This window comes from Elephas maximus, chromosome 24, assembly GCF_024166365.1.
Source record: "Elephas maximus indicus isolate mEleMax1 chromosome 24, mEleMax1 primary haplotype, whole genome shotgun sequence".
Lineage (NCBI taxonomy): Eukaryota > Metazoa > Chordata > Mammalia > Proboscidea > Elephantidae > Elephas > Elephas maximus.
The window spans coordinates 15544795-15570303 of NC_064842.1; the positions used below are offsets into that span (position 1 = coordinate 15544795).

The 25509-nt window shown below is 49.9% G+C and overlaps 2 protein-coding genes across 3 annotated transcripts; both read right to left on the reverse strand.

Moving 5' to 3' along the window:
* Window positions 1-573: 573 nt before the first annotated feature.
* PYCR2 (pyrroline-5-carboxylate reductase 2) lies at window positions 574-5616 on the reverse strand. The gene is made up of 7 exons (XM_049868480.1): window positions 5280-5616; window positions 4946-5016; window positions 3013-3192; window positions 2690-2911; window positions 2386-2478; window positions 2043-2206; window positions 574-1500 (listed from the first exon to the last, which is right to left on the reverse strand). Exons 1-7 carry the CDS (start codon window positions 5344-5346, stop codon window positions 1335-1337), a joined length of 963 nt encoding a protein of 320 aa, XP_049724437.1. The 5' UTR covers window positions 5347-5616; the 3' UTR covers window positions 574-1334.
* Window positions 5617-17457: 11841 nt separating this feature from the next.
* Window positions 17458-21507, reverse strand: LOC126066952 (left-right determination factor 2-like). Of its 2 annotated transcripts, XM_049868476.1 has the most exons (5): window positions 21258-21507; window positions 19680-19708; window positions 19462-19577; window positions 19077-19319; window positions 17458-17821 (listed from the first exon to the last, which is right to left on the reverse strand). In XM_049868476.1, the coding sequence occupies exons 1-5, from the start codon at window positions 21505-21507 to the stop codon at window positions 17458-17460; spliced, it is 1002 nt and encodes a 333-aa protein (XP_049724433.1). The 2 variants fall into 2 exon arrangements, with proteins under 2 accessions (XP_049724433.1, XP_049724432.1); XM_049868475.1 differs by having other exon boundaries at window positions 19462-19708.
* Window positions 21508-25509: the final 4002 nt, after the last annotated feature.

Sequence of the window (25509 nt, forward strand, 5' to 3'; positions counted from 1 at the left end):
CCCACCTGCCCCTGGGACAAGGCAGCAAGTTCCTGGAGACAAATGCTAGGCTTACCAGCCCACGAGGAAACCTCAGGCTTAGCCTGGTTTGTGGATGGCACAGCCAGCCTCAGCTTCTGGAAGGCAGGGAGCTGGTGGCTAAGAACACAGATGCCTCCACCAGCAACCAGCAGTAGGACAAGGTGACTGCTTCTCTCCAGGCCTCGCATCTTCTATGAAAGTGAGGCGAGGCAGCAGCCTGCCCCAGAGGACACGTGTGAGCACTTAGTGTGCAGCCCCATGCTGGGCAGACAGTGGGCCAACAAAACAGGCAGAGTTATTGTGTCCAGGCTGCCGGTCCCCCTCCCCGGGACACTTGGCTCTTCTCTGCCTTCAGCTTGGCCATCCAGAACACAATCTCCCAACCCTGATGGGGGTGGGATAGAGCAAGAGTTTCATCACATCCCAGCCTGGCCTGCTTCCTCTCACCCCGACTGCTTGCCCTTCGACAACATTCCCCCAGAGAAACAGGGAGAACCTAAGAGCTTCAAGTGTTCTAGAATGATGACTTAGTAACAGGCATAAAAAAAGGTAGAAAAGCAAGAAAATAAAGCTTTATTAAAACAGCTAAATGTAACAGCTCTGAACAGCACTTTTTAAACGGCACATCTATGGAGTAAGAGACACAAATAAAACCAAAACCAAACCCGTTGCCGTTAAGTCGATTCGTACTCATAATGACCCTACAGGACAGAGAACTAACTACCCCATAAGGTTTTCAAGGAGCAGCTGGTGGATTTGAGCTGCTGACCTTTTGGGTGGCAGCTATAGCTCTTAACCACAATGCCACCAGGGCTCCATACAAGGATAGTCTAATTTGGTACATTTCTGATCGACTGTGAAATTCTAAGTTGCTTACTTCTTTTCCCTTTATGAATTCAAAGAGAAAAATCCATACCACAGTTTCATCTCTCACTTCCTTATTTGACATTGAAACTTACCCTGTATTAGGCTACAATGTACCCTAGTTAAAGTCCTCCCCAGGCTTTCCTGTCTGGCTGGGGCTGAAGTCCAGCCTCTCTCTCTGCCAACACTGGAGGTGTGCAGGGTTACATCTGGCTTCCAGCACCCACCACCCCTCTGGAGCATCTTTCCACATGGGACAGGACAGGTAACCAGTGCCGCTTATCAGAATGGGCTGATCTGAACAGGTTTAAGGAGGTTTTTATCACAAGAACCTGGAAGCTACCAGAGGCTGCCCTTGGCATACATGGCTGGGGACTGGGTGTGCGTGTGTGGGTGGGACAAGGCCCCTCAGCTAAGGGCCCTGGACCACAGAGCAGGTGGAGGCTGCCTTAGCCCTTCTTGCCTCCCAGGGCTGGGCTTCTTGTGAGGAGCGTCCTTGGGTTGGAGGGGGTCAGCGTGGACACTGTGGACGATTCCTGCTTCACTCTGTCCAGGAGGGTCTTCTTGAGGGCAGCTGGAGAGATCTTTTCTTGGTCAGCCATGGACTGTAGCTCCCTGCAGACAAAGCCCCCGAAGTGATGAAGGAGGAAGGCAATAAACCTTAGAGCCAAGGCTGCATGAAGCTTCCCCAGCCACACAACCTCCAACCCTCATTAATCTCGTTAACACATTAGAATCCCAAACCGAACGCTTCCCCCAAGCTTCTTAGAAGTGCTATTTAAGTATGTACATACAGGTTTTATTTATCTTGTTTGATCTAAGTGTATCTGTGGTCAACCTGCTCCAGAGTCACAGACTTGAGGTTGGGTTCTACCTCCACTGACCTTGGGCAAATTGTTTCTAAGCTTGAACGCCCTTATCTACACATCAAAGCTAATCCCAGCCATCAGAGCTGTGTGGAGAATTAAATGAAACGATGCCTGCAAACCCTTAGCCTATACAAAGTCTAATAAGTAGTGGTTATTAACCTCAGCACAGGTCCCAGAACTGCTAATGGGACCCAAGGTGGCGAGTTCCACAGACGGTGCCCAGCCTGGACCTGGGGCTGGTAAGAAGTGGAGGGACTGGGGCTGGGAAGGAGAGCGAGCTAGACCCACCGTGTTCGGATGCAGGAGGCCTCAACGGCATTGATGAGCAGGGACCGGAAGCCCCCACTCTCCAAGAAGTGCAAGGCGTGGATGGTGGCACCCCCAGGGGAGCAAACATTGTCCTTGAGCTGGCCTGGGTGCTCCTCTGAATCCAGCAGCATCTTGGCAGCTCCCTATGGCAGGAAGGGGCCATTAGAGGAGAAGGCTGCTGATACATGCTGGGACAGGCTCCTACAAGTCCACTGTTCCTCCCCAACCCTGATCCCAGCTCCCCAACAAACCAACCCCTGGCCCCAGCTCTGTGACTCTCTGGAACCCATTCCACACCTTGGATGTGAGAGGAGATACTGACCAGCAAGGCCTGGGCCCCTAGTCGGACTGCCAGGCGCCGCGGGAGGCCCATCTTCACCCCGCCATCAGCCAATGCATCCAGGGCCATGAAAGCCTGTGGAGACACTCTGTGAGCCCCAGGCACCAGGCCAGGGCTAGAGGGCATTCCCCAGGGTCTACTTTTCCTGATGACTGGAACTAGCTCTAAGGAGTCAGCTTCTACCACACAGCTGTACCAAGAGGTGGGTGACCCCAGACAAGCCTGCCTGCCAGCCCATCTGCTCCGACAGGCTCCCAGGAAGGTCAAGAAAGCGTGAGAGCCTCACGTAGGCAGGACCGCTGCCGCTGAGCCCTGTGACGGCGTCAATCAGGTCCTCCTCCACCTCGGTGCAGAAGCCCACGCTGCTCATGAGCTGCTCCAGGAGGTGCCCATCCTCCACCAGGGCATGAGTGCCCGTGGCGTACACGGTGGCACCCTCCCGCACCACCACAGGCGTGTTGGTCATGCAGCGAATCACCTTGGGGGCCGGCTGGAAAGCCATCAGCTTCTGCAGCAAAGAAGACGACTAAGCAAGTTGCCAGGGCATAGCTCCTCACAAGCATCCACCCATTCACGGCCACCCTCCTCACACAAGGCTGAGACAGGCACCTTCTCCACGGAGTTGATGGTGACACCGGCCGCACAGGAGACCACGATGTGCCTGTCCTTGACATCGGCTCCGATCTCATCCAGGATAAAGGGGATGATGTGTGGCTTCACCGCCAGGAACAGGACATCACTGTTGAGCACCGTCTCCTTGTTGCTGCGGGTCAGATGCACACCCAGCTTCTGCAGGAGGAGACAGCAGTGCTCACAGTGCTGGGCAGCTGTGTGCACTCAACCCACCCCAGGAGCAGCTGAAGCCTGCCAAGCCCACTCTGCCAGTTGCAGCCTTGCCCACTCAGGGTTCAGCTCCTACCCCAATTGGCACAGTTTTCCATTGCTACTACTGGGCAAATGAGCAAGGAACTGGCCTCAACCAGCTTCTTCGCGGTAACCAGGAAGTGGTTGTCCTCCAACCCCCATCAATCCTCAGGCACCCAGGGGACCCTCTGTTAAGGAAAAAGGCTCCATAGTTGGTAAGTGGCCTGGGGAAAGGGAAAGGTAAAATGCTGGTGCCTGTGGCTGTTAGAAGGGCCAAGTCAGGTCCTTTCCCAATGCCTGCAACCTGTTCATCAGACCACACAGCCTCCGTGTGGACCCCGGGTTGGACCACTGGAGGACACCCACCACTCTAGGACTCCAGACTTGAAGCAGGGACCTGTAGTGGTAGGGACATCATCCCATCCTAGACACGGCCTTGCCTGTCCCCTACCTCATTAGCCATCCTCTCCCTCATTGCCCAGGTGTCATGGATTGAATTACGTCCCCCCAAAAATGTGTCTATCAACTTGGTTAGGCCATGATTCCCAGTATTCTGTGGTTGTCCTCCATTTTGTGGTTGTAATTTTATGTTAAAGAGGATTAGGGTGGGATCGTAACACCCTTACCAGGTCACATCCCTGATCCAATGTAAAGGGAGTTTCCCTGGGGTATGGCCTGCACCACCTTTTATCTTAATCCAGTGCCCTATAGGACAGGGTAGAACTGCCCCACAGAGTTTCCAAGGAGCGCCTGGTGGATTCGAACTGCCAACCCTTTGGTTAGCAGCTGTAGCACTTAACCACTATGCCACCAGGGTTTCCCCTTTTATCTTACAAGATATAAAAGAAAAGGGAAGCAAGCAGAGAGTTGGGGACCTCACACCACCAAGAAAGCAACATGGGGAGTGAAGGGCATCCTTTGGACCCGGGGTCCCTATACCTGATAAACTCCTAGTCCAGGGGAAGACTGGTGAGAAAGACCTTCCTCTCGAGCTGACAGAGACAGAAAGCCTTCCCCTGGAGCCGGCACCCTGAATTCGGACTTCTAGTCTAATGGACTATGAGAGAATAAATTTCTCTTCATTAAAGCCACCCACTTGTGGTATTTCTGTTATAGCAGCACTAGATGACTAAGACACCAGGTTTTGGGGGAAGATTTGACATACTGTTTTCAGAGAGAAGAGCAACTAACTAACCATGTTCTTTCCCAATGTGTTCATTCACACCTCACAACAATTCGGCAAAGTAGCTATTGTCTTTATTTTATAAATTAGGACACTGGGCCTCAGAAGGGCTGAGGACTTTAAGCTCAAAGAGCTGGTCAATGGAGAAAAATGAATACCTACTATGTACCAGGAATCCCTGGGTGGTGCAAACAGTTAACATGTTCGGCTGCTAACAGAAAGGTTGGAGGTTCAAATCCACCCAGAGGCACCTGGGAAGACAGGCCTGGCCATCTGCTTCCCAAGATCAGCCACCGAAAACCCTACAAAGCGCAGTTCTACTCAGACACACATGGGGTAGCCAAGAGTTGGAGTTAAACTGATGACAACTGGTTTTTACTAGGTGTTCCCGTAGGTGCTTTCCGGACATAATTACCTCATTTAATCCTCCACCTGCTCAGGCCACCCTACTCCTGGGCCCCCATGCTCGCCCCTACCCCCTCCTGCCCCACCTACCCTGAGCGCCGACACCGTGGGCAGATCCATTTCGGGGGAGCTGGCTATTATCTTGTGAGCGGACAAGATGCCTGCAGAAGACAGAGCTTTTCCACCAGCTGTCCCATCCTCCCCCTGGGAAAACACAATCAAAACCCACCACCTCCCTCCCCTCGCAAGTCCTTTCTGCGGACAGAAGACTAAGATTCGCTGCCTTAACAAGAGTCTTCTTCCACCCCCCAAATGTGAACTCCTCACTCATTCATTCATTCACTCATTCATTCTCACCGGGTGAAGCCTGTTCACCGACCAGACTTAGGGGCCGCCGGCATCCGCTCCCGCCCCACGCCCTCACCTGCGGCCGTGAAGCCGCGCGCCAGCGCACAGGCCAGCTGGCCAGCGCCGATGAAGCCCACGCTCATGGCCCCGGGCGCCTCGTCTCCTGGGCAGCCGCAGGAACCCTCGCAGCGCCGGCCCGGAGGTACTACCGGAAGGGCGGGGAGTGCGGGGACCCAGCAGGCAGTGCGGCCGAGGGAGCCGGAGCCAGGGAGTTCCGGGGCGTTTCCGGGTTGGGGCGGGGCTGGGCTCAGCCGGCGCCGGGGCGCCAACACGGGAATACTCGCAGGGACCCGACGCACCCTGCGGAGGATCTCGCGACGCCTTCCCGCTCGCTCGCTGACACGCAGGCTGCGCACGGCGCCGCACGGCGCCGCAGGGCCCCACGTGGCCCGCCCGCCCGGACTGCCAATCCGCGGCCGGTAGCTCGGAGCGGGCCAATGGGCAGCCGGGCCGAGGCCGTGTGCCCGCCTCCGCTTGGGGTCAGAGGGTAGAGCCTCAGACAACACGTGGTGAATTCGGGATTCCGGCCTCGCGTGCGGGCCATGTAACTGCCGGCCGGGGCCTTTCCTTTCCAAGAGCCGAGGTCGCTGCCCAGAGCGCAGTGCCGATGTCTTTTCTGTGGCTAGCCGTCAGCCACTCTTCATTGCCAAGAGAACTTCTCCAAATGGCCGATCCGAGGGGCTACCAGAGAGCCTCCTGGTCGGAGGTCGGACAGGGGATCATGAAGACCTGTGGACTCCAAGCCCCGCACCCTGTAGCGAGCGCCCCGGGATGGAGCCCGGAGGCGCCCCACCTCCGCCCGCCCCATCCCGGCTCGCGCGGAGAGGCGGCGGGGCATCGGTTTGTTCGCTTGAACTTGGATGGTTCATGCGAATTCGCCTTAACTGGATTACGAGTAGCTTCAGTTCCTCCGTTTAGGAAGTTATCGGCTTGGCTAAAAATAGAAGCAAGTCTGCACCTCCACCTCCTCCGCGCACCACCACTTGCCTTTAAAAGCTCCACAAATGGAAGTTTCCTTTTCCATCGGTAGTAAATACGTATAAGTAATGAGCCATATAGTGACAGGGACCGCTAGCTTCCCACCGTCTCTACCAGCTTCCCCTAGCCCTTACCTGATAATCCACACCCCCACCCTCAGGAAGGGGTCCATTTTCTGGCATTTTCATCCAGGTGATGTTCCAAGAATCGAACTCCTGGGTAAGCCCCGGACCCTTAGCTTCTGCACCTTAAAAATGGGGACCAAATGTTTACTATTAAGTAAAATATTTCTATAATCTTTTTCTGATTAAAAAAGTAATATATGCTTATTGAAGAAAATTTGGAGAATACAAAAGAAGTAAAAGTAAAGTTAAAATCATCAATAATCATACCTTCTAAGGATATTTTCTGTAAACATGTTTGGTGTATTTCCTTCCAGTATTATTTTCTATGCGTGTATACTCTTCCCATCATGGAAATATGTGATGTGCTTATAGTTTTGACATTTTTTATGCTATCATAAGCATTTTCCAATGCCACAGAGAAGTCACTGAAAACAAAATTTTTAGTGACTACTTCCCTAGGGGGCAAAAACGGCTTGCACTGGACTGCTAACCTAATGGTTGGCAGTTCAAACTCACCCAGTGGTGTTGTGAAAAGAAAGTCCTGGCAATCTGCTTCCATAAAGATTGCAGCCAGGAAAACCCTATGGAGCAGTCCTACTCTGTAACACGAGTCAAAATCGACTCAACAGCAATGGGCTAGTGTTTTATTACATGAACGTACTGTAGTTCATTTAACCATTCTCCCAAAGCTCAGCATTTGGGTTTATTAATTCATTCAACAGATATTTATTGAGCCAAGCAATGTATTGGGTTCTGGGAATATAACTGTGAACAAAACAGCCAAAAATCCCTGTCCTGTTAAAACTTAGGACAGTTTTTAAAATTACTATATGTACAAATGTGATGAAATCTTTGTCTCTTTGATTATTTCTTTAGCATGGATCCCTAAAAGTGAGAGTCTTGGACTCAGGGGTGTAGGTGCTTGAACGGCTGTTAGTGGTTGGCGGTGGTACAGCATACATAGCCTAGTGGCTCTGAAACCAGAAACCCAACAGTTCAAACCATTTGGAGGAAAAAGGGAGGCATTTGATACAGGCCCTGGGAAAGGTCCAGGGGAGCTCACTGCCTAGAAGGAGCATCTGCAGAATGCTGGACCTCAGGGGCTCGAACTAGTCCTCTCTTTTTTCTCATCTGTTTGCCTCCACTGGCCTCATTCTTTCTTGGTGTAGAGAAGTTGTCTCAGGCAGTGGGGAAGATGGGGCCTCCCCTTCTCCACAGCTTTGTGAAGCTGCCTGTTCCCCTGAGGGGTACTCAGACTTCTCATGGTCCACTGGAGAGGTTGCAGAGGCCCCCCTACTATCCCTGGCACTGGTCTGTTGCCCTGAGCTCTGGCCCTGGCTGCAATGCAGGAGGTTGTGGCGAAGTTGAGTGTGTGCATGTTGGGGTGGGGAGTGGGGGACATTGGTGTCTCTCTCCTGTCAGACCCCTTACTCCTGACTGTGAGAGCACACCCATCCCTTACGTAGTTGCCTTGATATCTCTTGCCTCAGATCCCAGGGATAGTGATGAAATGTGAGGAAGACCAAGAGCCTAGGGAAGGAGGCCATGCTGGAGATGCCCAGTGCTGGCCTGATCCCTAGCCAGGGCAGGAACATAAGAGAAGGAGCAGTAAAACCACTTGGTCCTTCTGACGTTTACGTGTGTGGTCCAGTGAACAGAAACTGGTTATTTTTTATGAGACTTTGAGGTTTAATATTTTTTTTATCACTAGACTTTATAGTTTACAATCATCCTCCAGTATCTGCAGGGGATTGGTTCCAGGACTCCCCTCCCTGCCACCCCATGGATACCAAAATCTGAGGATGCTCAAGTCCCCTATATACAATGGCCTGGTATTTGCATATAACCGACACACATCCTCCCGTATATTTTGAATCATCTCCAGATTACTTATCAGACCTAATACAACGTAAATGCTATGTAAATAGTTGTTTCATCACAGCTGAAGACCTGCTGTGGAAGGTTGCCTTTTTCTGCTATGCGTTTTTGGAGCTCCCCTGGGAATGCTGATGCTGCCTGGGCACCAGCCAAGGCCGATTCTCCCACGACCCTGAAGTTCTTGACGCTGCAGCGCTTTCCAGAGCTAGCCAGCCGTCCCTTACTAGCCTGAAACTCCTTCCTCTCACTCTCCTCAACCCGCTCACAGTAGTGCTCATAGAGGCTAAGTGCTTTTTCATGGGTAATTTTGCCATTAGCGGGGATATGCTTCTGTGACATGTTCACTGGCCACACACTTAATGCTTTCTCAGTCTTTGCAAGCACTTTATCATGAACCAGAGAGATCATTTTTGCTGTGGTAGGGGCAGCGCTAACACTTTCCACAAATTTCAGCTTCTTTCAGCTTTATTATGGGAGTGCTCAATTTTGTCCTTACGAACCTTATGGCCCACTTCAGAAAGCGACATGCCACTTTTCAGAAGATCCAAAGTTTTTATTTTCTTGTCGAGAGAGAGCACTTTACACTCCCTCTTAGCCTTTGAGGGATTGCCTCAACCAGTTCATAGCTTTTTAGGAGCCTTTTTTTCACAGAAACAGAGGGTACACGCAACACAAGTGGTGAATGAAGGAGGCTGGAAGCAAACAATGCTCAAACAACCCATGCTGGAGAGAGACTGAGGAGCTGTGAAATGACTGGAAGCCACAGCTGGGGCTGCCTACACATCACTTCATTCCCGTGGACTCAGCAGAGTGCTCGGCTCATCGCAAATGCAAGTTTTGCTTTTAGGAACTACCACCCGCTCCGCCCCCCGAATATTTTTGATTCACGGGGTTGGTTGAATCCACGGACCTGGAAGCCACAGATACAGAGGGTCAACTATATGCGTACAATGTTTTGTTCTATGTTTTAATTGTAGGCAATCCCACTGTATTCTCTTTTAATAACCTTTCTAACTGTAAAGGCCCATGTCCTTGGTGCTGTGGCCCCTGCCTTGGTTTCCACAGTGATTACGTCTGATGCCTGTGAAGGTCCTTTGAGCTGAAGTGCTGAATGGGTGATATGAGGAGAGGAGGGGCCTGCCCACCCAACCACAAAGCCTACACCTTCAAGGAGCACCCAGCCCCAGCTTCTCACAGCCATCCTGCCCTGGACATACAGCCTCCATGTCTGGCACTTGTCTCCTTGGACACCCACTCTAGCCTTCTACTCCATCTGAACAGGCAGGGTGAAGTCCAGAAAGAAAACAGGGACATCCACTTAGCCTCCAGGACTACCCAACTTCCCCCTCCCCCTGCCCCATTCCTATCCTCCCATCCAACAGCCAGGCAGGTTCAGCTGTTCCTGGCCCTCCTTTGCTTTCAGGCCCTCAGTGCCTCCCTCCTGGCCTGTCTCTAAATCCCGGAAAAGAGAAAGAGTCCTGAGCTGCTCCCAGCTACTCACATGGCAGTCCCCTTGACCCCAATCCTCCCTGACATTAGGAACTCCAGGGAGGCACGTTTCGCATACAACTTTGCTTTTATACTTGTTATTACACAAATAATCTATGTTTCTTTTACAGAAATTAGAGCAAATGGAGAAGTGAACATTACTTTTAATCCCACCTAAAGAGAACCAGTATGACCCTTCTGGAATATAACTCTATAGATTATTTTTCCCCATGCAATAAGGCACATCTTAAGCTTGATTATTACAACAAGTATGTAGGCATGTATATAAACAAATCATGTTGTATATAAACAAGGTGATGTGCAAAAAACCAAAATAATTTTGTTTTAGGGTGGTGGGATTATGGGTAGTTTTCAATTTATTCAAAATTATATTTAATGTTGTTATTTCATCATTTTAAACAAAAAGGTTGTAATTACACTGTACTTCTAATGTGATTTGGCTTACTATCTATATTAGTTTTTATTGCTGCTGTAACAAATGACCACAAATTTAGCAATTTAAAAAATTATTATCTCACAGTTCAGTAGTTCTTAAGTCCAAATGGACTCAGCTGGTTTCTCTGCCAAATCAAGGTGTCAGCGGATCTGGGGGCTCTTATCTGGAGGCTCTGAGATAGTATCTGCTTCTAGACTCATTCGGGTTGTTGACAGAATTCAGTTCCATGTGGCTGTGGGACTGAGGTCTCCTTTCCTTGCTGGCTGTCAGCCCAAGTCATTCTGTTTCTAGAGGTCACTTACATTCTGGCTCAAAGCCAGCACTGGGAAGTTGAGTCCTTCTCATGCTTCAGATCTCTCTGCTGTCCTCTCTTCTGCATGTCTCCTGCTTCCAGCCAGGGAAAGTTCTCTGCTTCTAATGACTCATGCGATTAGATTGGGTACAACCATATAATTCAGGATAATCTTCCTATTTTAAGAGTTGTAACCTTAATCATATCTGCACAGCCCCTTTTGCCGTGTTATGTAGCATATTTGTGGGTTCCAGGGGTTAGAGCATGGACATCTTTAAGGAGAACCTTTTGCCTACCACATTGTCTCCCTGTGCTAATGAGCACGTTTTACTTCTGAAACTAAAAAAACCTCCTGGGTTTTTTAGCTCACACTCAACCTGGCGTGAGCAGGCCTATCCCTGTCATTCATTTTATGTGACTGCCTGGGAGTACACAGACCTATTAAAGCTACAGGTACATCACTGAGCAGTTGGTAGAATTCTTCAGATGATTTCAAAATCCTTTTTATAGACAAAGTAACTATGCTCTACTGCTCACAACGCCCCAAGTGGAAAGAATTTTTTTTTAATTGTGCTTTCGGTGAAAGTTTACAGCTCAAGTTAATTTCTCTTTCAGAAATTTATACACGTGTTGTTTTGTGACATTGGTTGCAATCCCCATAATGTAACAGCATGCTCCCCCTTTTCACCTGGGGTTCCCTGTGCCCATTCGTCCAGTTGCCGTCTCTTCCTGCCTTCTTGTTTTTCTTTTGGACAGCAGTTGCCCATTTGGTCTTAGTCATCTAGTGCTGCTATAACAGAAATACCACAAGCGGGTGGCTTTAACAAAGAGAAATTTATTCTCTCACAGTCCCGTAGGCTAGAAGTCTGAATTCAGGATGCCAGCTCCGGGGAAAGACACTCTCTCTGTAGGCTCTGGAGGAAGGTCCTTGTCATCAGTCTTCCCTTGGTCTGGGAGCATCTCAGCGCAGGAACCTCAGGTCCAAAGGACACCTTCTGCTCCTGGTGCTGCTTTCTTGGTGGTATGAGGTCCCCATGTCTCTCTGCTCGCTTTTCTTTTTTATATCTCAAAAGAGATTGGCTTAAGATACTACCTAATCTTATAGACCTCATCAATATAACTCCCGCTAATCCATCTTACTATATCATATTGATAGGATTTACAACACATAGGGAAACCACATAAAATGGTGGACAATCACATAAAATGGTGGACAATCACACAGTACTAAGAATCATGGCCCAGGTAAGTTGACCAATATTTTGGGGGGACACAATTCAATCCATAACATGGTTGTATTGGTTACAGACGAAAAGTGGGTTAATATCAGCATTGCCGTTAAACCTGCTGCTGTCGAGTCAATTCTGACTGATAGCAACCCTATAGGACAGGGTAGAACTGATCCATATGGCTTCCAAGGAGCACCTGGTGGATTCTAACTGCCGGCCTTTTGGGTTAGTACCTGTAGCTTTTAACCACTACACCAACAGAGTTTCCAACATCAGCTTTAAAAGCATATTTTCTAGGGTGAATCAATTACTGGTTATCTGACTTTAAAGGATGAGGCTGTCATTGATTAGTTGGCTTTCAGAGTAATGTTCCCCGAAGCAAGTTTTCATTGCTTACATAGTGTCTTAGGCTGGGTTCTCTAGAGAAGTAAAACCAGTAAAGTGTATAAATATATATAGAGAGAGATCTATATCAAGGAAGGAAACCCTGGTGGCGTAGTGGTTAAGTGCTACGGCTGCTAACCAAAGGGTTGGCAGTTCGAATCTGCCAGGTGCTCCTTGGAAACTCTATGGGGCAGTTCTACTCTGCCCTATAGGGTCGCTATGAGTCGGAATCGACTCAACAGCACTGGGTTTTTTATATCAAGGAAACAGCTCACGAAATTGTAGAGTCTGGAACATCCCAAGTCCATGGATCAGGATACAGGCTTCTCCTGATTCGCGTAGCCACAGGGGCTGGTGAACCCAAGATGACCAGGTCAGAGAGCAGGGCTCCTGTTCACAGGCTGTGAAGATCAACGAATCCCAGGGTTGGCAGATAAGCTGATAGCTCAAGTCCCAAGAACCAGAGGTCAGACAAACAGGAGGCAGTTACAGGATCCAGAGCAGGCAAAAGCCAGACATCCACTTATATTCGGATGCAGGCCACACACTCAAGGAAACTCCCTTTCCACTGATTGGCTACTCACAGCAGATCCCATCACAGGGGTGATATGTATAAACACTGAGACTCATGGCCCAGCCAAGTTGACATACAATCTTAACCATCACATGTAGGTTTAAAATCAGTTCTTGTGTTGACTTATTTCAATAGCCACAGAACTATCATTGATTCATTAAATAGGCTTAAAACTAGTTCTGGGATTACTTTTTACCATGATTATAGAAACAGTCTTTTCCTAGGAGTATGGGGGCTTTTTAAGAATTTCAATCGCAAATGCTCCGTAAGTGATGATGATGATGATAATTTGTGGTGTTATTATTAGTGGTTTAGAAAACAGATCTATGCTGATGTAACTCTGGAGCCTTAGCTTTTGGTGTTGGACCTCTGAGAGAGGCCCCAATGTAATGTGTCTGGGAGAAACTGCCCACGTTTCCGTCCCCACTCTTTGGGTGGAGTGAGCTCAGGCTACCCGGAGCATCCAGCTGGGTTATTTGGAGTTCCAAAGTGTGAAGAAAGGTCGAGGGTAGAGAGGGTGAAAACTGGAGAAGAGTGCCGCCCAGGATTGGAGGCTTTCTGAGCATCGTTGAGCTTGCTTGAATATTCAGCTGGCCACTGTCTGTGGTGCTGAAGTCTGCTCTAAAACGTCACCGTTAGCAGTCTGGCCATGAACTTCAATTAAAGAGGGCGACAAATGGCTAAGTGAGCAAGGGACTACTACAGCCCTGTTGTCTTTAAGTTATTTATAAAATTAATTCCAGGTTGGTTTAAAATTTTGTCGTCATCTTCACTATAGTATAGTGATTAAAAACGTGGACATTGGGGCCAAACTGTTTTCAAATCCCAGTTCCATCATTTACCAACGAGGTAACTTTGGACAAGTTATTTAATTTCTCCATGCCTCAGTTTCCTCAACTATAAAATGAATATATTAATAATGCCTGCCTGGTAGTGTTGTTGTGCAGATTAAATAAGTTAGGATACATAACATCGTTCAGAACAGAGTCTGCTTCAATTAAAAAAAAACAAACATAGTAAAAGTCAACCATCATTATAATAGCAACAGATTTGAAAGTTTCTGTTTTTTTTTTTTAATTTACATGCAAGTAACTTGAATGGGAGGGTAAAGATGTAAATGGTTAAGAGAAGCTTGCTTAGGTAGGTTGTAGCTTTTTTTTTTTTTTACAAAAAAAGTAAATCGAGCAAATTGGAAATTATTCCATTTCCTGAGGAATTTTGTAATAATATGATGGCAAAAAAAAAAAAAAAAAGACATCTTTTTGGCAGCTGGTAGCACTTCAGAATGGTGGTCTACGCGAGTTACCCAACAGCAAGATCTGGAAAAGAGTTTCGTGTCCCTCTCGCCTGGCTTCTCTGATGACAGTAATGTAAAACAAACCATTCATTGAGCAGTTCAGCTACAAAGCAGGCAGTTTCGAGAGCCCTCTGTTAAGCTGGCAAGAGAGGCCTGCTTCTCTCCCTAAGACAGGTGCCTCTTTCTCAGTGTGGGAACAAAGCCTTGGCTCTCTCACAGAATCTTATGAGCTGGCTTGTAACCACAGTCAATTTTGTGACTGAAAAACTGCCAGACACACAGCTTCCAAATGACATTTTAACCTACTGCCTGTGTCATCGGCAAAGCACACTCACCAACTGGTGGGTTGGGAAGGAGTTTATAACCCATTCTATAGGGTAGGGACTCAACAGATTTGGATTCCCTCAGCCTCAGTTTCTCATCTGAAAATGGGTATAATAATAGAAATAATATTGTTATGTAAAAATAGTATAATAACAATAATAAGGCAGTCCCCGGGTTATGAATGTTCAGCTTATGTACAACCTGTAGTTAGGAACCAACCCTGTAAAGCGTATTATATTGAAAATTCGAGGTACATACAATGGATCATAATAACAAACAGGTGCTACTTTACAACGCACATTAAAACATTATTGTTATTATTACTATATTGTGTTAAACATGTTTTAGTGAGTCTGGAAGTGGCTCTTTAATGTTTTTATGCATGGATAGGTACATTATATACTATATACTAAGACAAACATTTGACTTATGTCCGATACAAATTGTACCTAACTGTTCTGACTTAAATTTGACTTAAAGACAGACTCAGGAACAGATCTCCTTTGTAATCTGGGGACTGCCTGTACCACCATAAGAAAGAGTTGTAAGTATTAAGTGACGTAATGTATGTGAAGCTTACTGGCACAGCTCCTTGGTTCACAGTGAATGCTCAATAGACGTTAGTCTGCTTAGCACACCGCCATCACCCTCTCCCCCCATAACCACCATTGCAGGGGTTCAAGTGCCCCCTAAAGAGGTGGCATATGTGAGTGATTATTTAAAATACTATTTGTGGAAGGAGAGTTGTAAGGAAAAATATAAATACTACTCTAAAAAATATATGTGGATATCTATTGCAAACTAATTTATAGCAACAATTAATGAGAGAGAGAGGGAGGGAGGGAAAAAAGAGGGATAGTTTTTAAGTTATATAGTTGTAATTATTTACATAACACTCCAAAATGATCAAGCAAATGAGAATAGAATGTCATAGTTTTGAAGAGGGTTGCTCCATTTTCAATCACAGCTCTATCAAGTTCTGAACTTTTATCCAATCATCCTTTTAGTCAAGGTTTATTTTTGGCGACCTACTATGTGTTTTGTTTTGTTTTTTTTACTATGTATTCAGTGGTTTCCTAGGCCCTGGGAATGCAGCTGTGAGCCAGACAGCCCTGCCTCACGGTGTTCTCTCTCTCTCTCTCTTTTTTGTTGAGGTGAAATAAACATACAGAACATGCAATTAACTACTTTAAAGTGTACGATTCAATGGCATTTAGTGCATTTGCAATGTTGTGCAAACACCTCTTTCTAGTTTCAAAACTAGCTGCAGGTTGGTTCAAATGTTCATCATCATCACCACTATGCTATAGTCATTAAAAACATAAACACCTCGTGCCATTAAGTAAGCATCCCATTCCCCCACCCCCTGGCAACCACGAATCTACTTTCTGCCTCTGTGGGTTTGCCCATTCTGGATATTTCATAAGAAAAGAATCATACATTTGACCTTGTTTCACTTAGCATACTGCACTCAAGGCTTATCCAAGTTGCAGCACATGTGTTTGTTTGGTCACCTCCCGGGGGCGCCTCTTTGTGTCCTACCTCCTTTCTGGTTTTCCTAGAGGACAAGCCTCTTATTTGGCCAGGCAGCTGCTCTGAAGGTCTTTGGTGGCCCTACTGGGGAAGCGGCTGGGGCAAGGGTGCTGAGTGGCATTAGGAGAGCCAGGCGAGCTGAGGCCCAGGCTGACCAGGGTGAAGTCTCAGCTGAGGTCGCCTGCAAGGTCAAGCTTGGAGATCCAGCAGCTGGAAAGCTCCAAGGTGGCTTTTTAAAATCCAAAATATTTTCTCATCTCACCACATCTCTGCATTCTGCCTTTTCATTTTTCTACCTAATCATGAATATTGCACCATCCTCCTTGGCTGATACCCAGGTCTAGTTAACTACTTTTTACCTTTGTCTTTTAGGTATGTGATCCTAATTGTTTTAATGGATCTAATACATAATTCCCTTTTGTGCTTAAAGGAGCCCTGGTGGTACAATGGTTAAGTGCTCGGCTGCTAACCAAAAGGTCTTTGGTTCAAACTCACCAGCCGCTCCACAGGAGAAAGATGTGGCAGCCTGCTTCTGAGATCACAGCCTTGGAAACCCTGTGGGGCAGTTCTACTCTGTCCTATAGGGTCGCTATGAGTTGGAATTGACTCACTGGCAAAGGGTTTTTGTGCCTAATGAAAACCTAGTTATAATTTAGTTATTGCAGTCTTCAGCACTCCCTAGAAACTGGGGATTGCAGACCACCCTCTTTCTTCAAATCCTTATATTGTTTTCATTCTTGCTCCCTTCTCTCTTATATAAACCAGTTGCCCGAGTCACGGAGACCCCATGTGTATCAGAGCAGAACTGTGCTCCGGAGTTTTTAATGGCTGTGGTTTATTAGAAGTAGATCACCAGGCCTTTTTCCCAAGCGCTTAACCATTTGAGCCCCCAAGGGACTCCTATGTGAAGTGTTGTCGTCAGGCGCCGCCAGTCAGGTCCAAATCATAGCAACCCCACGTGACAGAGCAGATCTGCCCCATATGGTTTTCTTGGCTATAGTCTTTTATGGAAGCAGATTAATGGGTCTTTCTCCCTCGAAGCTGCTGGGTGGGTTCTAACCACCAGCCTTTTGGTTAACAGCCAAGCACTTAACCATTGTACCACCAGAGCTCTGTTATATAAATTAAATAAATACAGAAACAGAGCGAAACCACTTTTATTTTATTTCAGCAGATTATCTACATACAATTGTTTTTGCTAAACAAAGCAACCTAAACACGTGGTTTTCTGGCGATAAATTCTGTTAAAACAGTGGGAAATAAGGATTTGTGTGTGTGTGTGTTGTTTTGTTTTAATTCATCATGTAATAGAATAAATCAGATCTACTTCCCTAGTTCTCATCAGAGAACCCTCAGCTGAGAATTGCCAGAGAATAGGAATCCCCAGCTGACAATGTGTCCCTTGCTTGGCTGGATCCTCTGGTAAGTCAGTCAGGATTTCTCACCAGAGCTCAGCAATATTCCTGCGTGTAAGTGCTTAGGATGGGTGCTGGACAGCAAGGGTGGGAAAAATGGAAGACAGCAGTGCAAAGGTAAGATAAAATAGGGGCACTAAATCGGGGCAAAGGTAGCTTGCTAAGTACAAAATTCAGACCTACATTAAGACCTGCCTCTGTGCAGCATCCAATCACAGGCCTATGGCTCCAGCTCCCTAGGCACGGTTGCCCCGTCAGAGGCGCAGCTGCATTTCTGCACCCGCAGGTTGGGGAGGCTCACCACCTGGGGCCTGGCCCTGCCTCCCTCCTTGATACCGACAATCATGGGCAGGGAGGCCGTCTCTGAGGCGATGCACTGTCGCGGCCCCAGAAACGGCCACTGGAAGGTCAGGGGCTCCTGTGGCTGCTGGCAGGCGCCCACACACTCGTAGGCCAGGAAGCCCGGGGGCTCCAGGACCCAGTTCTCAGCCCATTTCATCCCCTGCAGGTCAATGTAGGTCTCCTGGCGGCAGCAGCGTGTGCCCTCAGTCACTGGCACCTCAGGGTCACAGTCACCCTGAGCTCTGTGGGGACAAGGAGAGGCAGGGTCAGAGGTCAGCTGGGAGGGCTGAGGGCAGGGGACCCAGGGTGTGGCATAGCGGGGCAGCTGGGAGGGAGATGTATAATCCATCTCTCATTACTCTATAAAGGCTAGATACGTGTGATAAAGGATGGGTAGCTAGAATTATAAAAATGTAATAAATTAACCCCAAAAACCAAACCCACTGCCATCGAGTCAATTCTGACCCATAGCAACCCTACAGGACAGAGCAGGACTGCCCACACGGGGTTTCCAAGGCTGTAATCTTCACAGAAGCGGACCGCACATCTTTCTGCCTCAGAGCTGCAGGTGGGTTGGAACAAACCACTGACCTTTCAGTTAGCAGCCGGCTGCTTAACCACTGCACCACCAGGGCTCCTTAATAATAAACTTTTATTTAAGATCTTTATTAAAGATCTTCTAATATGCCAGACATCTCTGCGTGGCACAGTTAACCCAATTTGATGCTAACTGAAAGTTTGGAGGTTTGAGTCCACCAGAGGCGCCTTGGAATTTAATGCTGAAAAATTAGCCATTGAAAACCCTATGGGACACAGTTCTACTCTGACACACATGGGGTTGTCATGAGTGGGGATCAGCTTTGCAACTGGTGGTATGCCAGACACTGAATTAGGGACTTCACATAATTATCTCACATGATACCTGCACTTTGTCCACACATTGCCTCTATTTTATACCCAATGACACTGACACCCAAAGGTGTTCAGTAACATGCCTGAGAGCCTGCAGCCAGGAAAGGCAGAGCCAGGCCATGTTCTTCACCCCGCAACACAGTCCCGGTCCGTTCCACATTACTAACTTGTCCCTGAAGAAATTATTCCTTGTAACAGAAAGCTGTCCAACCTCACTAACAGCTAATACTAATATTTTTAAAAGAATTAATCACGGAAAAAGGTAAAGTGAATACAGGCAACATAAAATTCCACTGAAGATATTTTTCAATAAAATATTTGAATAATAAACATTTCTACCATTAGAAACTCTGCTACATGGTGGGGGATCACTCTCTTCCCGGAGCTGTCCGCACCCCCCAGCTCCACCTGGCCCCGGGGACCACTTCGGTCAGCCTGCGTCTCCGCTCCACCCACGCCTACCCATAGGCCTTCAGGTTCACCGGTTGACCCACAGCGCCTACCCATAGGCCTTCAGGTTCACCGTTTGACCCACAGCGCCTACTCATAGGCCTTCAGGTTCACCGTTTGACCCACAGCGCCTACCCATAGGCCTTCAGGTCCAGGGTGTGCAGCTCCAGCTGGGGCTCGCGCTGCCCCGCGTCCCCCGCCACCTGGGAGGCGAAGCGCACCAGCTTGTGGGCGTCGGAGGCCAGCGGGCCCAGGTGCTCCCTCTGCACCGACACCTGCAGCACCAGCGGCTGCCGGGGCCGGCTCAGCTGCTGCCAGAGGCTCACCGCCTCGGTCACGTCGAAGGCCTTCCAGCCACTCTCGTGGAGGGACACCAGCCTGGGAGCAGACACGGAGACGCGGGAGGTCACGCGGGGCCCTGGGAGCCTCTCCCCGCCGCCCCCTCCCGGTGGTCCAGCCGGGACGCCCCACGCCCACGTCCCCCCGACACACACGCACCCCGCGGCCCCCACCTCCCCACCTGGAGTCGATGAGGGACGTGCGGTTGGTGCCGTCGTCGCGCACGCGCAGCCACTCGACCGTGACCCGGGCCCGGGCGCTGCGCTGGAAGAGCCGCTCGTGCCTGCGGAGCGCGGCCTTGGGGACCGGCTCCTGGAAGAGCCGCAGCACAGCCTGCACCAGCTCGCTGTCGGGGGGCAGCCGCTGCTCCATGCGGAACACCAGCAGGTGCGTGGAGGCCTCCGACGCCAGGAGCCTGCCGGCCACCTCTGGGAACAGGAGCAGGGTTAGCAGAGCCTTTCCAGGCACGGGGGGAGCACTGACCGTGGCAGGACCACTGATGGGGCACCTAGCCGGGCTGGGAGAGACTAGCCCCTATTCTGTCTGCATAGTTACCACACCAATTGCCATGAAGTAGACGCAAACCCATGACGCCACGTGTGTCAGTAGAACTGTACACCATAGTTTTCAATGGCTGATGTTTCAGAAATATAGATTCCTAGGGCCTCTGGGTGGGTTCAAACCTCCAACCTTCCCCAAGTACACAGTTTGCACCACCCAGGTTACACCAGCCACCCACTGCCCTGGAGTCAATTCCAACTTATAGAGGCCTGCCCCACAGGGTTTCCAAGGCTGTAATCTTTACAGGAAGCCGACTGTCACATCTTCTTCCCATGAGTTGGTGGGTTCCAAAGTTGACCTTTTGGTTAGCAGCCAAGTGCTTTAACCACTGCATCACGAGGGCCCCTTCCAAGGTTACCAGTTACCCTAAAATCTCCCTTGGGTCTGGGGCCTTTTTTATAACAAATTCCATCCCAGCAGGAGGGGGTAGCTCTGGGTCCCTGAGCTAACACCATGACCTCAACCAAGACGTTGGGATCAGAATTCTCACCTCTGGGGGCCCCCGGCCTTGGATCTGGCTCAAGGCACTGAGGAGGTGATCCCCAGCCCCACTGCATCCCTGACAGCTGAACAGCATAGTATTATTTTTCCACTACCCCAAAAGGGCACGTATCTATCCACGCCAACCCACTTTGATGATGGCGATACTGTGTGGTAAGTCACAATACTAGGAGGTAGATAAGACTGTCAAACCATTTTCCCAGATGAGCAACAAGTTTAGAAAAGACTTTTAAATGATTCACTCAAGGTCAGGCTGTCAAGCTGGCCCAGACTCACGGGGACTGCATGTGCCACGGAATCAAACCATTGTGACCCGCAGGGTTTTCACTGACTGATTTTCAGAAACAGATCACCCGGCCTTACTTCTTAGCCCGTCTTAGCCTGGAAGCTCCACTGAAACCTGTTCAGCATCATAGCAACACCCAAGCCACCACTGACAGAATGAGGTGCGTTGGCTGGGAATTAGACCCAGGTCTCCTTGCCTACCACTGAGCCACCGGGGCCCCCTCAGGCTACTAGAAGCAGTATGAACCGGACCCCAAGAAGTCCTGACTCTATCACAGCATTTCGAGGTGGAGCCTGGGGCCTTGGCACACCCAGTCCCACTGTTGGCTCTTTCTCTTCTCTGCCCTCATCTGATGGCTTGGCCTTGCCATCGGGTCTAGCCTGCCACACCTCTTCTGGCCTTGAGGGGTGGGGCCCTCAGTGTACAGAGACCAGGGGCCAAAGCCCACCATGCTCACAGGGCCATGCTCACAGGGCCGTGTTCCCTTCTCACTACCCCTTGGGCCATGACCCCCAGGCAGCCCCCCACAGAGCCCTAGCTAGGACCCCTTTGACACCACCACAACAGGCATGACCAGCCTTAGCCCCACCACCCCCCAGCCTGGGGAGCAGCAGGGAGGGAGGTCTCACCTCGGAATTTCTGGCTGAACCTCTTCCCGCGGGAGAGGACCCCGTGGCTGCGATGCAGCAGGGCCACGTACTGGGCCCTCACGTGGGCAGGGATGACCAGGTCCTCCACGTCAGCCTTGTCCAGGACGGACACCTGGCTGAGGTGCAGCTGCTGCAGCAGGCTGGCCCGGACCTGCTCCTCAGTCAGGGCTGCCGCAGGGCCAACCAGGGGCAGCACCCAGAGCGCCCAGCAGAGCCACAGCGGCCACATGCTGCTGCTCAGGAGCCAGGAGCAGAGGAGTGTGATCCGGAGGAGGGTGCAGGAGGGACTTATGGCCCAGCAGGGTGTGCTGAGAGCCAGGCCCAGGGCAGCTTTATAGGCGCCCTGGGCTGGGCCTGGAGGGGGGTGGGCGGGAGGAGGGAGGGGGGAAAGCACACCCCTCAGACCTCCTGGGGGCTTAGCGGCCAGACAGGTCCATGAGCCTGGAGGAGGGGGCTGTCTGGAAAGGGCACAAAGGGCTGTCTGGAAGTAACACCGGCCTGGGGCCTCTGGCTGCTGCTGTCCCAGCTGCTCAACAATAATTTTAGTGCCTGTTGAGTTTCCCCAGCCCTGGCTCAGTCCTATTCTGTGAAAAAGAGAGTCCCATTAGCCAGCTGCTCTAAATCTCTCTCCTGGGGGCCACACTTGGGGTCCAGGTTTGCTCCTCAGCAAGAAAGGAAGGAAAATATTTGCACCCCTGGCAGCACTGGCCAGGCCCCATGCTGGGCACTTTCACAGACGCCCAGTGTTGTCTCCTCTTGGCCATCCCCCATCATTCTGGCCCTGCAGGCCCCACTCCTGTTCCCTCAGAGCTGAGTCACAGTCCTTGTCTCCCCAGTGACAGAAGGAAGCTAGACACTGTCAGGACAGGAAATCTGGCAACTCTTCTCTCTTTGGCAGTCCCAGGAAAAGCAGCTTCTGCAGCTGTCTGTGTAATCACGCAACCACAACAAGCGGGTCCCCACTTCAGGCAGCGGAAGTGTGCTGGGGATGCTTCACACACGAGCCTGGCCACCTGGCCTCACACCAGCGGCGCTCACCCTGAGCCAGCCTGCGGCAGGAACCTAGAAAGCAGAGGCCAGAGCTGCTCAGAGTCATACTGCCCAAAGCCACAGGTCCTGGGCCCAGTGGGATGAGAGCTCCCCAGTGCCTGAAAAGTTTGCCCTGTCTCTAAAGCCCAGGTGTTAGACTACCTGAATTCATATACAGCTCCTGCTTACTAGCTCTTTGACCTTAGTAAAGTTACTTAAGTTCTCAGGTTTTCTTATCTGAAAACTCGTTGCGGTCAAGTCGATTCCAACTCATAGCGACCCTATAAGACAGAGTAGATCTGGCCCATAGGGTTTCCAAGGAGTGGCTGGTGGATTCAAACTACTGACATTATGTTAGTTGAGCAGTTGAACTCTTAACCACTTAGCCACAGGGCTCCATTCTCATCTGAAGGGTTGACAATCACAGGATCTACTTCATAGGGTTGGTATGAAGATTAAATGAATGGATTCACGTAAAGTGTTTAGCCCAGCGCCTGGCACTCTATAAGGGTTTGCTATGATTTTTATCTGGCTGGTCTTTGCGCTTTCAGAGGTGTGGCTTTCCTGCAAAATTATCAGTAACAAGAATAGCAATCATTACTTGAGTGCTTACTGTGTGCCCCGCGCTGTTGTAAACTCTGCTCACGTATTCGTTCATTTAATCCTCCCAGCAGTCCTAGGAGGCAGGTGTTCCTCTCAGCCACATTTTCTTCATGCAAAGTTGGAGCCCTCCATAGTGAATAACCTGCCGGTGCTCACTCAGGCAGTAAATGGAAAGCTTGGCAAGTAAACCCAGGCGTCTGTCTGCAGAGGCCCCTTCTGGCACAGGGGATTTGAGAATACGTAGAAGGAAGCCCTTCTTGAACAAGACAGTCTGCCCCCGTTGTGTTCTGTCATGTGGGAGGTAAGCAATGATGGTGGTGGAGGACAGTGACCAGGCCCTGAGGCCAGGCTTCTCTGGCCTCCTCTATGGGGTATGCTGTGTCACTGACAGGACTTTCGTGTCATCCCCCTGCCTCCACGCTCCTCACACACTCCAGGCAGAGAAGGAAAGAACTTTCTGGTGCTCAAGGGTGGAATTTACCCTAAATGAGAGCCCAGGGGATATCATGCACAAATTGCCACCATAGCTCTTGGGGGCAGTTAGAGGGTTTTTAGTAGGAAGTGGAAGAGGGAGCTTAGAATGCAAAAAGGGGGAGGAATAATAATAACACTGATAATATTCATAATGGCTGATAGGGCTAAATGGACCATGCTGTGTGCCTGTTCTAAGTGCTTTACATGTATTGACTCTTTATCCTCACAACAACTTGGTGAGGACGTTGCCATTATTATTCCCATTTCATAGATGAGGAGACTGACACATAGAACTTACATGACTTGCCTTAGGTCACGTGGCTAGTAAGTGCCAGAGCCGGGGTTGTTCAAACAGACATGTACACAGAATGAGGTAAGAAAAACTGAAGAAATCCTGAGAACTGAACCTCAGGGAGGAGAACCTCAGGGGACAATACAGTCGTGGTCTCGGCTTCTTCTCTGCTCCCCTTTCCTTTCTCTCCCACCCCTATTTCCATATAATTTGTGTCATTCAACAAAAGGACTTCAAATCCCATCTCAGAGCTTCCCTCTCACATAGTTTGAAGACCCCCTGAAATATACGGCCTCACCTCTGCGTCTGGCCCAAACAGGCCCTCCTGCTCTCTCTGTGACAAGTGTAGCTTTCTTCAAAAGAATATCTGTTGCCTTTGTTTGCAAGTGATTAGCAGGGAAAGGACTTGCTTGATGCAAACATTTGGGCCTGGAGTCAGGCCAAAAGGTGCAGAAGTGTCACATTTACAGGCAACCCATGGCCAGTGGCCCTCAGTCCCTGGAAGTAGCTCTGGGCTGGTGTTCCATAAATATGCGATAGTCTGCCAGTAGCACCATTGCGCCAGAGGAAGCCCTGTGGCTTATCCCTGGCCAGGCTGGTGCCAAGGATCTAACAAGCAGGCTGCACTCACACGCCACAGCCTAGCCCTCAGCATCTAGATCCTCCGGAGCTCCCCTGGGGCAGGAGACATGCAATGAGGCCTGGTGGCTCCTGTGCTGGTTTCAGCAGGGACCTAGTGTCACAGGGCAAGGGAGACCAGGCTCCTGGTGCCCAGTGGATGCCCACAGGACACATACAAGACTCTCTCCACCTAGGAGATGCCTCAGGGCTGAGGACCCCTGGAATCCTCAGGGTGGCCAGAAGCCCCTTCTGCACCTGGTGTGACTAACCAGTTAAATTAAAACGTCATTGTCCGAGAAGAGAATAAAATGGTGGGACCCTCATCTGCTTGCCCTTCTTCTTCCCCAGATGTCCTGCTGCTAACTCCTGGGTTGGTCCCTCAGCACAGAGCCAGCTGACTCTGGAACCAAGCCCTCAACAGGGACAAGGACTGCCCATTCAGCACGAGGGCTCTCAGATTAAGCAACATTACTGCCTGCAGGGATGGGCATCTGGGGCTTGGTGCTCAGGGGGCTCCTGGGGCCAAGCAGAGCCTGGGCAGGTGGCCCACGGTTGGGAAGGGAAACTGAGAACGCTTTCTGATCTTGGGAAGAGGGGGAGACTTTCCTTGATGGGGGGGAACCTGGGAGCATTTGGCACCAACAGAGGGTTTGTCCAGCAGGACACCCCATCCTCCTATTCCCCCTGCTAGGTTGTACGATCAGAGAGTTTAGGTATGAAATTGGCTATCCAGTCCATTCCCCTCCCACTCTCCAATTTTTAAGAGTCAAGAACGAAGACGCTCAGAGAGGTGACAACTTCCCTAAATTCACATAGTTAATGACTGATGCCCGCAAAAAGTCAGGCCTACCAAATGGCAGCCCAAAGTTCTTCCCATACCCTGCATCGTTTCCACCAGAGCTCTGCCCTGGGCCCAGAAAGCCAGAGTCTCAGCCCTCAGACCCCGGCGGGCAGGAGACTCAGAGAATTCAGGGGATGGGGTCTGGGAGGGGGCAGGGAGGCAGGAGAAGCAGACAGAGAGCAAATCCCCCAGACTCATGAGGCTTCCCCCAAGACACAGGCCTGCTCCTGAATGTGGATTCCAGGCGGGTTGAAGAGTTTTACCGGGGAAATAAAATAATTGAGCAATTAGCTAGTGGCCAAAAGAAGAAAGCCAATGTGGATTGGCAGGCCTCTTACAATGGCCTGATTAGTGACCGGAGAGGGGGCAGT